We start from the raw sequence: 13,143 nt of genomic DNA, 5'->3' as shown, positions 1-13,143 counted from the left end.
ACTTTGATGGCCCTGTCATGAAAGATGAAGTCACTGGCTAATAGAGGTCCCATCCACATGCAAACGACAATAATTTAAGTCATGCAAGAAACCCCCTAACCCCTGCGAATGGCTGAATTTTAATATTTAGGAGTACCCTGTTCCTTTTGATGTCCCATTACATTAATTATACGAAAATTTTATTGTAGATATCATCAAATTAAATTGACCAAAGGGAAATGTTGTAATCGTAAATCCATATCTGATTAGAGGAATGTGAATGAAAGATTTGAATCTGTTCAAAAGTCGAAGTTATAATAGCAGATGGTTAGTTATAAATTGTAAAATTGACTAGTTGTTGAGTCCCTTTTGAAACCGACTTAAGAACGAGCGGTCATTTTCAAGAGAATGATAGATGGGCAATAATTAGGTATACGCGAGGTGGTGGCAAAATCTTCGTCAGGATTTAGGATTCTACCGTCCTGCTTTTGCAAACAATTAACATTTGTATCGTTGGAACGAACGAGTTCCGTTCCTGGATGATAAGCCCAAGTTTGATTCTTAATTCACAACAGGTGGAAGCGACTCATTAGTTTACTAGTATTGCATCGTGATTCATTGGTATCTATAAAGATATTATTTTAGTTTTAATTTAGTTCACGATATTACACCTGTGCTATCCTTCTCAGACCTCACGAAACCATTAAGGGAGAGTAAAATAGAACTCATATTGGTCAAGTGTCTTACGTTAAAAGAGCGGAAATATACATTCCAAGAGTACTAAAATAAATCCATTCGAAAATGCCAAATGCATTGTATTTTACTATCTTAACATTTGTATTTGATAATATATAAAAAAAAATATAAAACTAATCACCATTCAACGGCAAGTGATTTGTTTCCTTCAATTTGTAATGTATTCTTCTGAAACTCGTATTGTTCGATTCATTTTCGGCATTAGTAACAAATATGAGAAATCCTTAAAAAACTAATAAATATAAATGTCAATGACAGAAGTTTTAAAATAACATTAGACAAAGTCGATATTGTTTTTGGTGAAAATAAATTTCCAAAGGGAACAAGCCACACTCTTCCTATTTTGTAGGCTTATTGCGGAGCTATATTAATGTGATGTGAACATAGGCCCTTTATAGTTTGCGTTTTTGCTCCATTTTAGTTTGAAGGAAATGAGTTTTGTGGGAGATCTAAATTGATAGGGCCCATTTGTAGGTGTTGGGTTGCAAAGTTAGAATAACCCCCAACTTCAAAATCGGTGAGGCTCGTTGCTGCTGCTATTAATGAGACATTATTAGCAAAATCCACAAAGGCTCCCATTAGAAATTGCTTCTTTTACATGTTATGAATCATTAAGACTATTTCATTATAATCTTGTTACACGCACTCTACTAGCCGTGCTTATTGATGGCATATCTTATCAATTATATAAATATGAATAATAAATTGCATCACTGAAGCATAGGAAAGCTAACATTGTGTTACATATTGCTTATGCCTAGGCTACTTCATCCTTCACAGCTCTATATAGTCTTGGGGATATGGAAATCGATGACATGTTCCTTCCATTTGCCGTTATCGAGATAATGCTCATAAAAGCTTGCTTCCCCACTTGATCTTACGGTTAAGGCAGCACTACTTCTAGTGCCATATAGACCCTATACATGTAGAAAGGATTGGTCAATAAGTCAATGGTTCCATTCCATGATTAATAATGAATTAACATTGGTACACTTTTTAACTTACCAATGGTGTTTCTACTTCAACAAAAATGGAGCTCAGATTAAATTCCCAATCAAGTGAGCATATACAAGGTAGTAAGCTTTTGTCAGCTTTAACTCTGTCCTTCATCAGCTTTTGAATCACCTCCTTCACAGGTATCTCAGCTTCCCCATATTTGCTAACTTCTTCTTTGAAACTGAATTCAAGGCGCTGAGCCTGCAAAAAAGTTACTCAAATTAGCATTTTTTACTGCTTTTTCTTTTTTCCATGTGTCAATATCAATGGAGCCTATTATTTTTCATATTTATAATATAAGTCCACGTATAGAAAAATTAATAAATAAGTGCTTAACTAAACCTAAATGCCCCCAAATAAAAACTTTAGTAGGTACAGTTTTTTCATGTTTCCTCTCCCAATCTATGAGAAAATGACATTTCTATTTTATTAATATAAAGAGATGGTGTAATAACTATATTAACTAACCTTATGCCATGGAGAATCTAGCTTATCATTTGAAAGTACATGCAACCCTGGTGGAACCACTTGAATGGTAATAGGTTGTCCCTTTGGCCTGTTGGATATGTACACCATTGATTTGGACACAACATCGGCCACGATTAAGTTGAACCCATTGTAATAATGAGCATCAGATTTTAGGCTTTCTGCAAATTCTTGGGGTTGCTTGCTGCTCTGCCATTATTCATCAACATGGGTACAAAAAATAAAACCAAAAAAATTAGTAAATTTGAACAATATTCAGTTTGGAAGTTAATTTGCACAGTTATACTTGATACATAAGATTGAGATATGAGAAGAATTGGGGTGTCTTAAGATGTAAACTAGAGCCAAAAACGGTACCATGAGTCTCTTGGCAAAGCAAAAATTTCCCAGCTTACCATTATTCTTATTCATTGTTCTCTTTTCTTTGTGCTGGAAAGATGAAAACCGAAGTCATAGTTCCGTGGAAAGTGCATCAGAAATAAGGATAGTGGTTTTTTGCTGATATTATCGAAGTGTTATTGAAACTAGAAACATGCGCGGTTAATTGAAGTGAGTTAGAAATTGGATAGAGGTGATTAGCTTACTCAATTTTTGTATATTACCAACTACTAGGAAGTAATAACACACATCATCACTTCAAATATAACGTGAGAAAAATTTATAACAATAATGTTAATTGACTTAAGCTTAGTGCAAATTGGTTGTACACAAAATCATTCAGTTGAAGCAGTGACTTGTGACAGTGATGTTTTGATGTACCAAACGACTAAATTAGCACGTGACAAGGGATCCACTTATCTCTTGTCGCTTTCTTCATGTACACTTATTTTATGTTAGGTACGGTGTACTTACAAGAGAGTCTTGAAGGGTGTGAGTGTGTCTAAATATACCTTGAGAAATAGAACGGGTAAATCTCCACGACTTTTGGCCTCGGGGAGGGTATGAAGCTCCAAAACATTGGTAAGAAAAGCCACCCTTCCTTCTGTTGAACAAGCCAACCATGTTCCCATTGCTATTTCGTCCCTTCCTCCCAAAATATCACAATCTTCCCACCAAGATATTGGCTTTGTAGGCCTTCATCCAAATAATAATAACACCCAAATGAATACATATTCCACAAATCAAACTAGTACTAAAAACTTTTATAAAGTAAAGAAGAACTTGCCTATTGTGATACTCATCTCTGTTATTCAGAAGAAGAAAAGGGTACACTGGATGGCATTGCCAAAGAAACAAAGCAATACACATTGTTCTGAAATAAACTATAGCAATATTGATAAAATAGAACAGTATATCCCACCTCAAGGCTTTCAGCAATAGATCAACAAGCAATTTTCTATACACGCATTGGGTATTTTAGTGAAGAATGGCTTTATAAGCTACCCAGCTAAGTTGGCAATTTTGTTCTATTCATTTGTTTTCATTAAAGCAAGTAGCTGATCTTAACACATCACCGTTACTCAACCAACGTAAGCACTTATGATCTCGGTGGAGCATAACAAAGTAGTATTATCTATTTGATCAACCGATTAGTTTGGTTACATCTTATATTCCTCAATTGCATCCTAGTCTTTATTTGCTAGCTGCTAACTCTACAAGTTGGGATATTAGGTTGAAAGGAAAATGTGGGCCTCAAAAAATAGTTCATTAAGTGAGTCAAAAGTTAAAATCATAGTGAATTAATTCTCTAAAACTTGCAAGTTTTATCAACTTAATATTGTGATTGAGTCTCTCTAAAAGTTGAAGCTAAAAAAGATGACAGTACGTAGAACTGTACCTGCTACTATGTTAGCAAGGCAGTAGCATCAATCCAAATCAAACTTATATTAGTTTTGATATTGTGGGTTATCTCCAAAATGTTAACTACACATTTTTAATAAATAGTCAGTTTTAAAAACATATCGATTACGTGAACTCTGTGTTAACATTTCTGAATACCATAATAGCCTGATTGTGGCGAAGGAAAGCACTTGATAAGAGTGGAGAGAATTAAAAGGCATTAAGTATGCATTATAAGATTTATCTAAGCGGCAATAATGAATGGACGGTGAACATACGCACGTGCCCCCAGTGAGGGGAGCGCATGTTGAATTGAATACAACTATAATGAGGACAGCTCCTCTCTCCTAATTTTGATATGATATTTCGGCTAGTCCTATAATGAGCTACCATATTCGGAAGATGAAACAGTAAACCAAATGGTAATGTGTTTGTATTTTACGACTGCTCTCTCTCTCTTTCTCTCTTCATGGTACTCTGAATTATATTTATTTCGGTGGTTCAGGAAGAATTTATATTTGAGACTTCAAAAACTAGCTAATTTGGAATTTTCTCAACCTAGCTAGATCTACGTAAGATTAGCCCGGTACAATCCAATTGCCAACATCAAACTCACATGCCAATCAATAGACAAATTAAATACTAACACACTCTTTTACGATGAATTGTAAGTTTTTAACATAAAAGGTATATAATTATTTGGAACTTGAAATATCATGATTCTCACATGAACGAATTGACTAACATATGTCCATCGTTAAAGAAACAATTAAATCTTGATGATTTTTCTTCAATGTGGGAGAAAAATCACAGTTTCTACTTCTTTGTACTTATCCTTCTATTCTCTCTACGTTATTGATGGTGAATGAAGAGAATACGTTACAGTCAGAAAGAGGATCTGTTTCACACGTTCTTAATCGTAACCGTTTCAATCACTATTTTCATCAAACAATAATTATTTAAAATTTATAAAACTGCTTCTCATTTACTCAATTACAATTTATCCCTTAATGATTAATTAATTACTTATTAGACCCTAGACAAGTCACATGCTCCTCACATGAGACATTTAAAGTCTTACATTCTCCCACTTGGCTCATGTGACATTATCTAATATCATGGTCTAATAAATAAAAGATTAAATCATCATAATGCGCATTGTCATGACTAAATTATTTCATATATTGAGTATATCATAAATCATAATTAAGAATAAGAACTAATTTGAGTCATGGCGGTTGTACATCACTTTAATCGACATATTTCCTTCCATGTACTACAAAATTAGTATTCTCCTTAATGTGACCAGTAAGTGAGAAGTACAAAATTGGTCAAACATAATATCTTGATTCAAGACGGTACCTGTTTACATCATCATCACAATACAATCATGTATGCATATAAGAAAACAGGTAATCAGAAACATATCCATAAGTGAGCTCAGAGTATCAAGTGCATAATACATAAAATGTAATCATTACATCTAACAATCATCATAAACAATAATGTCCATATTTTCAATATGCTCAATAAATGTCTTGGACGGCAACTCTTTTGTCAGAGGATCCGCTATCATAAGGTTTGTGCTAATATGTTCTATTAATACTCTATGTTTCTGTACTTCATCTTTCACAGAAAAGTACTTAAGCTCCATATGCTTAGCACCCTTAGAGTACTTATCGTTCTTAGAGAAAAGCACTGCTGCAGAATTATCACAATAAATTTTCAGTAGTCTGGCAATACTGTCGACTATTCCAAGTTCTGAAATAAAGTTCCGCAGCTAGTTAGCCTGAACTGTAGCCTCAAAACATGCTACAAACTCAGCTTCCATGGTAGATGCAGCAACAACTGATTGTTTTGCACTCTTCCATGATACCGCTCCTCTAGCTAAAAGAAACACATAACCAAGAGTGGACTTTCTTGTATCCACACATCCAGCAAAATCTGAATCTGAATACCCAATCACTTCAAGGTGATCAGACCTTCTATATGTAAGCATGTGTTCTTTTGTTCCCTGTAAGTATCTCAGAACCTTCTTCGCAGCTTTCCAGTGATCCAATCCAGGATTACTCTGGTATCTTCCCAACATCCCAACTGCAAAGCTTATATCTGGCCTGGTACAGGTCTAAGCATACATAATACTCCCAACCATAGATGCATACGGAATTGTTTCCATCTGTTTCTGTTCCAAATCATTCTTGGGACATTGTGCGAGACTAAACTTGTCTCTTTTCTGAATTAGAACAGATGATGCTAAACACTTTTTCATTCTGAATCTCTCTAGTACTTTATTGATATATGCTTTCTGAGACAAACCTAATAGTCTTTGTGATCTGTTACGGAATATTTCTATCCCTATCACATAGCTTGCCTCACCCATATCTTTCATTTCAAAGTTACTAGAAAGAAACTTCTTAGTCTCATATAAAAGACCAAGATCATTAGCTGCAAGCAAGATATCATCAACATACAGAACTAGAAATATGAACTTACTCCCACTGACCTTTAGATATATACACTGATCAACAGTGTTTTCCTTAAATCCAAAGGATACAACAGTATCGTTGAACTTTAGATACCATTGACGAGAAGCTTGCTTGAGTCCGTATATTGACTTCTTTAATTTGCACACCATGTGTTCCTTTCCTTCAACTGAGAATCCCATTGGTTGATCCATATAAACATTTTCTTCTAAATCTCCATTGAGAAAGACAGTTTTCACATCCATCTGGTGTAATTCTAAGTCATAATGGGCCACCAATGCCATAATAATCCTAAAGGAATCCTTTCGTGAGACAGGTGAAAATGTCTCTTTATAGTCAATGTCATCCTTTTGAGTAAAACCCTTAGCAACAAGTCTGGCCTTGTAACGTTCAAGATTACCATAAGAATCACGTTTGGTCTTGAAGACCCACTTACAACCAATTCTCTTACAACCTTCTGACAATTTTACAAGGTCCCAAACACCATTCTGTTCCATGGATTCTAACTCTTCTTTCATGGCATCTAACCAAATAGAATTATCACAACTTATGGCTTGTGAGAACGAAACTGGATCATTATCATTAATGCTTAAGTTAGCTTCTGACTCATGTAGATATACCACATAATCATTTGGAATAGCAGGTCTTCTTTCTCTTTGAGACCTCCTTAATGTTATTTCTTGTGGTTCTTCTACAATAGGTTCATTTTGAATCACTGGTTCAGTGTTATGTTGCTCTTCTTCATTATGTTGTGGTGTAGCAATAAAAGGAGCAACAACTCTATTGCTAGAAACACAAGTCACAGGAACATGTACTTTAACTTCTTTAATTTTCACATTTTGTGGATCTGTACTCCCACTGATTTCACCATTTTTAATGAACCTAACATTTCCAGTTTCAACAATTCTTGTACTATGATTAGGGCAATAAAATCTAAACTCCTTGGACTTTTCTGGATAACCAATAAAATAACCACTGATAGTTCTTGCATCCAGTTTCTTTTCTTGTGGATTATAAACCCTTATTTCTGCTTGGCAACCCCAAACATGCAGGTGCCTTAAACTAGGAGTCCTACCAGTCCAAAGTTCAAAAGGTGTCTTTGGAACAGCCTTACTAGGAACCTTGTTTAACAGATACATATCAGTTTTCAAAGCATACATCCACAAAGATAAGGGTAAAGAAGAATTGTTTAACATGCTTCTAACCATATCCATTAATGTTCTATTACGCTTTTCTGATATACCATTTTGTTGTGGTGTACCTGGCATTGTGTATTGAGCACAAATACCACGTTTCTCAAGGAGTTTAGCAAATGGACCTGGATGTTGTCCAGTTTCATTATACCTTCCGTAATACTCACCACTTCTATCAGACCTAACAACTTTCACCTTTTTGTCTGATTGCCTTTCCACTTCATTCAAGTAAATTTCTAAGGCATCCACTGCTTAAGATTTCTCATGCAGCAAATAGACATAACCATAACGGGAATAGTCATCAATAAAAGTAATAAAGTATCTCTCTTTTCCGAAAGAATTAACATCAAAAGGTCCACAAATATCAGTGTGCACAACTTCAAGAAGCTGGTTACTTTTTGTGGCTCATTTCTTTGTGTGTTTTGTTTGCTTTCCTTTTATACAATCCACACAAATATTTAGGTCAGTAAAATCCAAGTCTGGAAGAACTCCACCTCTTACTAGTCTTTCCATTCTTTCCCTGGATATATGGCCTAAACGTCTATGCCACAAGTAAGCAGAACGTTCATTCACTAAACTACGTTTAGTGTCAATGCTATGATGCAGAGTTAAGAAAGTTTCAGCATACAAACCATCTAAATTTAATTTATATAAATCATCACAAAGAGTATCAGTACCAATGAGATAATTATGTTTAAATAAACTAAAACATTCATTTCTAAAATTAAAAGAGTATCCAATAACATCAAGTTTAGATAATGAAACTAAATTCCTAGATATAGTAGGTACATAAAGAGTTTCCACTAAATCTAAATGATATCCAGTGTCAAGAATCAAGCAATAAGTCCCGACAGCTTCTACTGGAGCTTTCACTCTATTCCCCATAAACACAAACCTTTCATTTGGGTTTATGGCTTGGATCGAATGAAATCCCTGCATTATGTTAGAAACATGAGTTGTACATCCAGAATCAATCCACCAAGTATTATGTGGAACTTCAGTTAAGTTTGATTCATAACATACATAAGCATTGAGCTTACCCTTTTTCTCAAACTAAGCTTTTCGTTTCAGGCAATTCTTCTGGAAATGACCAGATTTTCCACATAAACGACATTTATCTTTATCATTATTCTTCTAGATTTGTGCAGAGGCCTCATTAATCTTCAATGGCCCTTTGCCCTTATCATGCTTCTTTACAACCTTCTTTCCAGCTCCTTGATGTCCTTTATGACTCACGTAATAGACTGAATGACTTCCTTGATTCTTTAGCCGTGTTTCCTCCTGAACTAACATACTGTGCAATTCATGCACATTCCATTTATCTTTCATGGCATTATAGTTCACTTGAAATGGCCCATACTCAGTCGGTAATGAGTTAAGAATAAACTGAGCAAGGAAGCTTTCATCCACAATCATGCCTAAGGACTTAAGCCTTGCAACAATGTTCATCATTTCAACGACATGCTCATGCATAGTACGCGAACCATCAAACCTCATGTTGGTTAGTATACTCATTAATGTCCCAGCAAGAGACTTGTCAGCAGTTTGGGAGCGCTCTTCCACATTTTTCATAAATTATTTCGCACTTTCAGTTTTGGGAAGAGCGGTCCTTATATTTTCTGCTACATTCATTCGCATGAACATCAGGCTAAGTCTGTTTGATCTTTCCCAAGCTTTATAATGGGTCTTTTCTTCATTGCTGCTAGTATCAGTAATATCAATAGGCTTCTCTTCTTGAAGAGCAAGATCAAGGTCCAAAACACCAAGGTGAAATTGAACTTGCTCACTCCAGTTAGAGAAATTAAGCCCATTAAAAACTGGCACAGACGAAATGCTAGAGTGTAGAATATTGGGAACATTTACTGCATAATTAAAACATACATAAGTGTTTTGAGACATAAATACACACACTACACACACAAAACATTTTAATATTAAATGCATACTAATGTTCTCATTTGGGTGATACATCAGAATACATGACATTTAATGATGCTAACAATACACAATAAATTGGCAATAAAACATGTATCAATTAGAAATATCTACTACCTTTGGGTATATAAATAAATTAATGGCACATACAAATTACTTATAATTATTCTCATTGATTATAAGAACAATTAATCAACCTTTGGGTGATCCAGAAATGTCTCATAATAATGAATTTCAATACATACTTATAAGCCAATAATAATATATTTAGCATCCATTATTCTATAGGTAATTAAAATGAATCATCATTAATTTGGAATTAAATAAAATTTATGAATTTGATCACTTTGGTGATTAACAAAATTCATCACATACTATAATCCCAAAACAAATTGACTTTCAATCACAATAATCATATAATGAACCTTTGAATTATACAACAATCAGTAACTAGTAATTAACGATTAATCAATAATGGAAATATACTGCTATTGGCAATCAATTAATTTCATAAACAAATTCCAGAACTCTTGCCAATCAAATAATTCAGTCAACGTCTCGTAACCACATACTTTGAAACCTCACAAAAAATAATTATAATATGATTATTGTACGACACATTGAAATCGACAATCGTTCAATTGTATAATTATGAAATCATATTGTGCATGCCAATTAACATACAAAGTAAATTCTATTATTTCAATGCCAATGAAATACATGTTACGTTGAGCAAAGGTCATCGACATCGATATGCGGTAATTGAATGGCTAATAATGCAGATAATAATATTTTAACAAATTATTTGCCATAAAATTTCGTGCAACCATACTCAGAAAATGTTGATTTCAAATACACAATCACGGGTTCAGGTTCATACGTGCAGCAAAAATTAAAATTCTCAATTTCAAAATAAGGGTTTATAAAATTGGGAAAATTATTTATGAAGAATCACAAATTTCAAAACCTGATGCTCTGATACCACATGTAAGTTTTTAACATAAAAGGTATATAATTATTTGGAACTTGAAATATCATGATTCTCAGATAAACGAATTGACTAACATATGTCCATCGTTAAAGAAACAATTAAATATTGATGATTTTTCTTCAATGTTGGAGAAAAACCGCGGTTTCTACTTCCTTGTACTTATCCTTCTATTCTCTCTACGTTATTGATGGTGAATGAAGAGAATACGTTACAGTCAGAAAGAGGACCCGTTTCACACGTTCTTAATCGTAACCGTTTCAATCACTGTTTTCCTCAAACAACAATTATTTAAAATTTATAAAACTGCTTCTCATTTATTCAATTACAATTTAGCCCTTAATGATTAATTAATTACTTATTAGACCCTAGACAAGTCACATGCTCCTCACATGAGACATTTAAAGTCTTACATAAATGCGATTCATTTTTGTTGGAAATGATAAATGCCACTTATACTTTCAAACTTACGTAACCTTGCTTGATAAGTTCAATCCACTTTCTTGTTTGGCCCAACCCAATACATTTACAACACACTTCTCATAAACTTATGCTGACAAAAGAACCCAAAAGATTATGTTAATATTTCATGGGCACATTAGTAGCATTTGTCCAAAAACATACACATATTTGGAGCATATTGTCGTGAAGGTTTGGGTCAAGCCTCAGGGCCCACTTTGAAACTACTATGCCAATGGGGAAAGAAGCTCTCCCATATATGGTCCCAGCATTTTTGCTCTTGTTCTTGAATCTTGACCAAAACCCCTTCTCTCTTTAAAAACACCGAAATATGTAAAGATGGTCATTCAAACCCACAAGCTTTGCCAATCTAATATTTTCACCTCAAGTACTCCATAAGATATACCTATGTCTTTGTAGTGTATACGGAACTATCAGATATACTTAAGTGCCTCTTTCTATTCTAACTCTTTGTAGTGTATACGGAAATCATCAAGATTGACTTTGTATCTATGCTTTTTTGTTGTTTACAGAATTGTAAGAGGTGTTTACGCGAATTCATTTCAAGATAAGGAAAGTCATTAAAATTGAAGAGGATTGATATTTATTTTATCTCAAGAAGACAGGTGAAAAGTTAAATATGTAACTTATTAGATGTGAAATTGTGTTACTCCACTCGATTAATTATTGGAAAATATTTTTTTATAATTTAATTATAAATATCATTAAAAGTTATATATTATATCAATAGATCCAATTAATTTGTACTGTCTTATGTATTATTCAATCATAGTCATGTTAGATTAAAATCGAAATAAAATTAAAAAATTTAAACGTGTAAGAGGACTAAAATAAACTTACCTTGACTTATTTTATGAGTATTCATAGTTTCAATAATACATAACTGTATTACGTAAAAAAGTGATAAGTAAGAAATTGATACTATCCATTCAATTTCACACAAATAGTTTAAATCAATTTATTTCATTTCAAGTATAACATGTACATTTGCGCACACTTTCTATTTACAATGAATGATTAAATTTTCTTTTTTTAAGTATTTAATATAATTGTTTTCACTAAAACTTGAATTTGATATCACAAGTTAAGATAAAACAATTTCCTTCAAGTTAATACACGTATTTAGTGGTGTATGTTTATTTCTATCAGTTTTATTTATTTTTTTAATCTTTGTTCTTAATTTAAGTTAATCTAATAAAATTTCATTTAATAAATTGAATTCAAATAGTTAATGAAAATTTTATTTTTATTTATACTCCTCGTATTATGCGTAAAAAATTGATTGATTTAATTTCTTTAAAAAAACAGTGATAATTGTATGTATAGGTGATGTTTGCTATTGATTGTCTCTATCTTAATTTTTGAATAGTGATATTCTTATATACTTTTTTTTCAAATCATCTTATATTAATTTCATTATCACGATTATAAATAGTAAAATTTTCATAATTTAAATATTTATAAATATATGCTATAGAAAATATGATATTTATTTATATTTTTAAAATATTTTATCCTTAAAATAAAGAAATGTAGTGGAATTTGATAGCTTTATTTTTATATAAAATTTTGTAAAATTAATCTATTTGATGATAACTTTTTAACTAAATGTTAGTTAATTAATCTTTCATGAAAATTTATTAAATAATATAAATATTTAATAATATGAAAATGATTGTATTATCATTTAATTACATTTATAATATGTTTTAATTGATTCACAGTATGCTCCTGAATGGCTAATTCTGGATCAAGCCGTTAACCAGTGAATCCCATATGGCAAAGGGACGCTGTGGGGGGAAGTAGCCGATGGACATGGTCATAAATAAATTAGTCTAGAAAGGGTTGCATTTCCTTGTGAAACAGGGAAAAGGCAAAGGAAAAGTAGTGGTGAAAAGAGGAGAATGACAAAGAAAGAGCACTTTAGGCGCATGGTACTTGCTCTCTCTTGAGAAACATTCCAAGCATGGCCCTCAATTCAACATGGATTAAAAAATATGGATTAAGCTTTAAGGTTGGTTCTCCCTCTGCCAACACTCAACAATGGGCCTTGTGTCCTACGTCTACA

The 13,143-nt window shown here is 33.0% G+C and overlaps 1 protein-coding gene across 1 annotated transcript; it reads right to left on the bottom strand.

Moving 5' to 3' along the window:
• Nucleotides 1-1,517: 1,517 nt before the first annotated feature.
• LOC113867096 (transport and Golgi organization 2 homolog) lies at nt 1,518-3,465 on the bottom strand. Its single transcript, XM_027502095.1, has 5 exons — nt 3,383-3,465; nt 3,108-3,291; nt 2,200-2,406; nt 1,741-1,932; nt 1,518-1,652 (listed from the first exon to the last, which is right to left on the bottom strand). The coding sequence occupies exons 1-5, from the start codon at nt 3,463-3,465 to the stop codon at nt 1,518-1,520; spliced, it is 801 nt and encodes a 266-aa protein (XP_027357896.1).
• Nucleotides 3,466-13,143: the final 9,678 nt, after the last annotated feature.

This window comes from Abrus precatorius, unplaced genomic scaffold, assembly GCF_003935025.1.
Source record: "Abrus precatorius isolate BTA unplaced genomic scaffold, Abrus_2018 Scaffold10, whole genome shotgun sequence".
NCBI classification, from domain to species: domain Eukaryota; kingdom Viridiplantae; phylum Streptophyta; class Magnoliopsida; order Fabales; family Fabaceae; genus Abrus; species Abrus precatorius.
The sequence above is the reverse complement of the archived record's forward strand: the minus strand, read 5'-3'. Positions and strand labels throughout refer to the sequence as shown.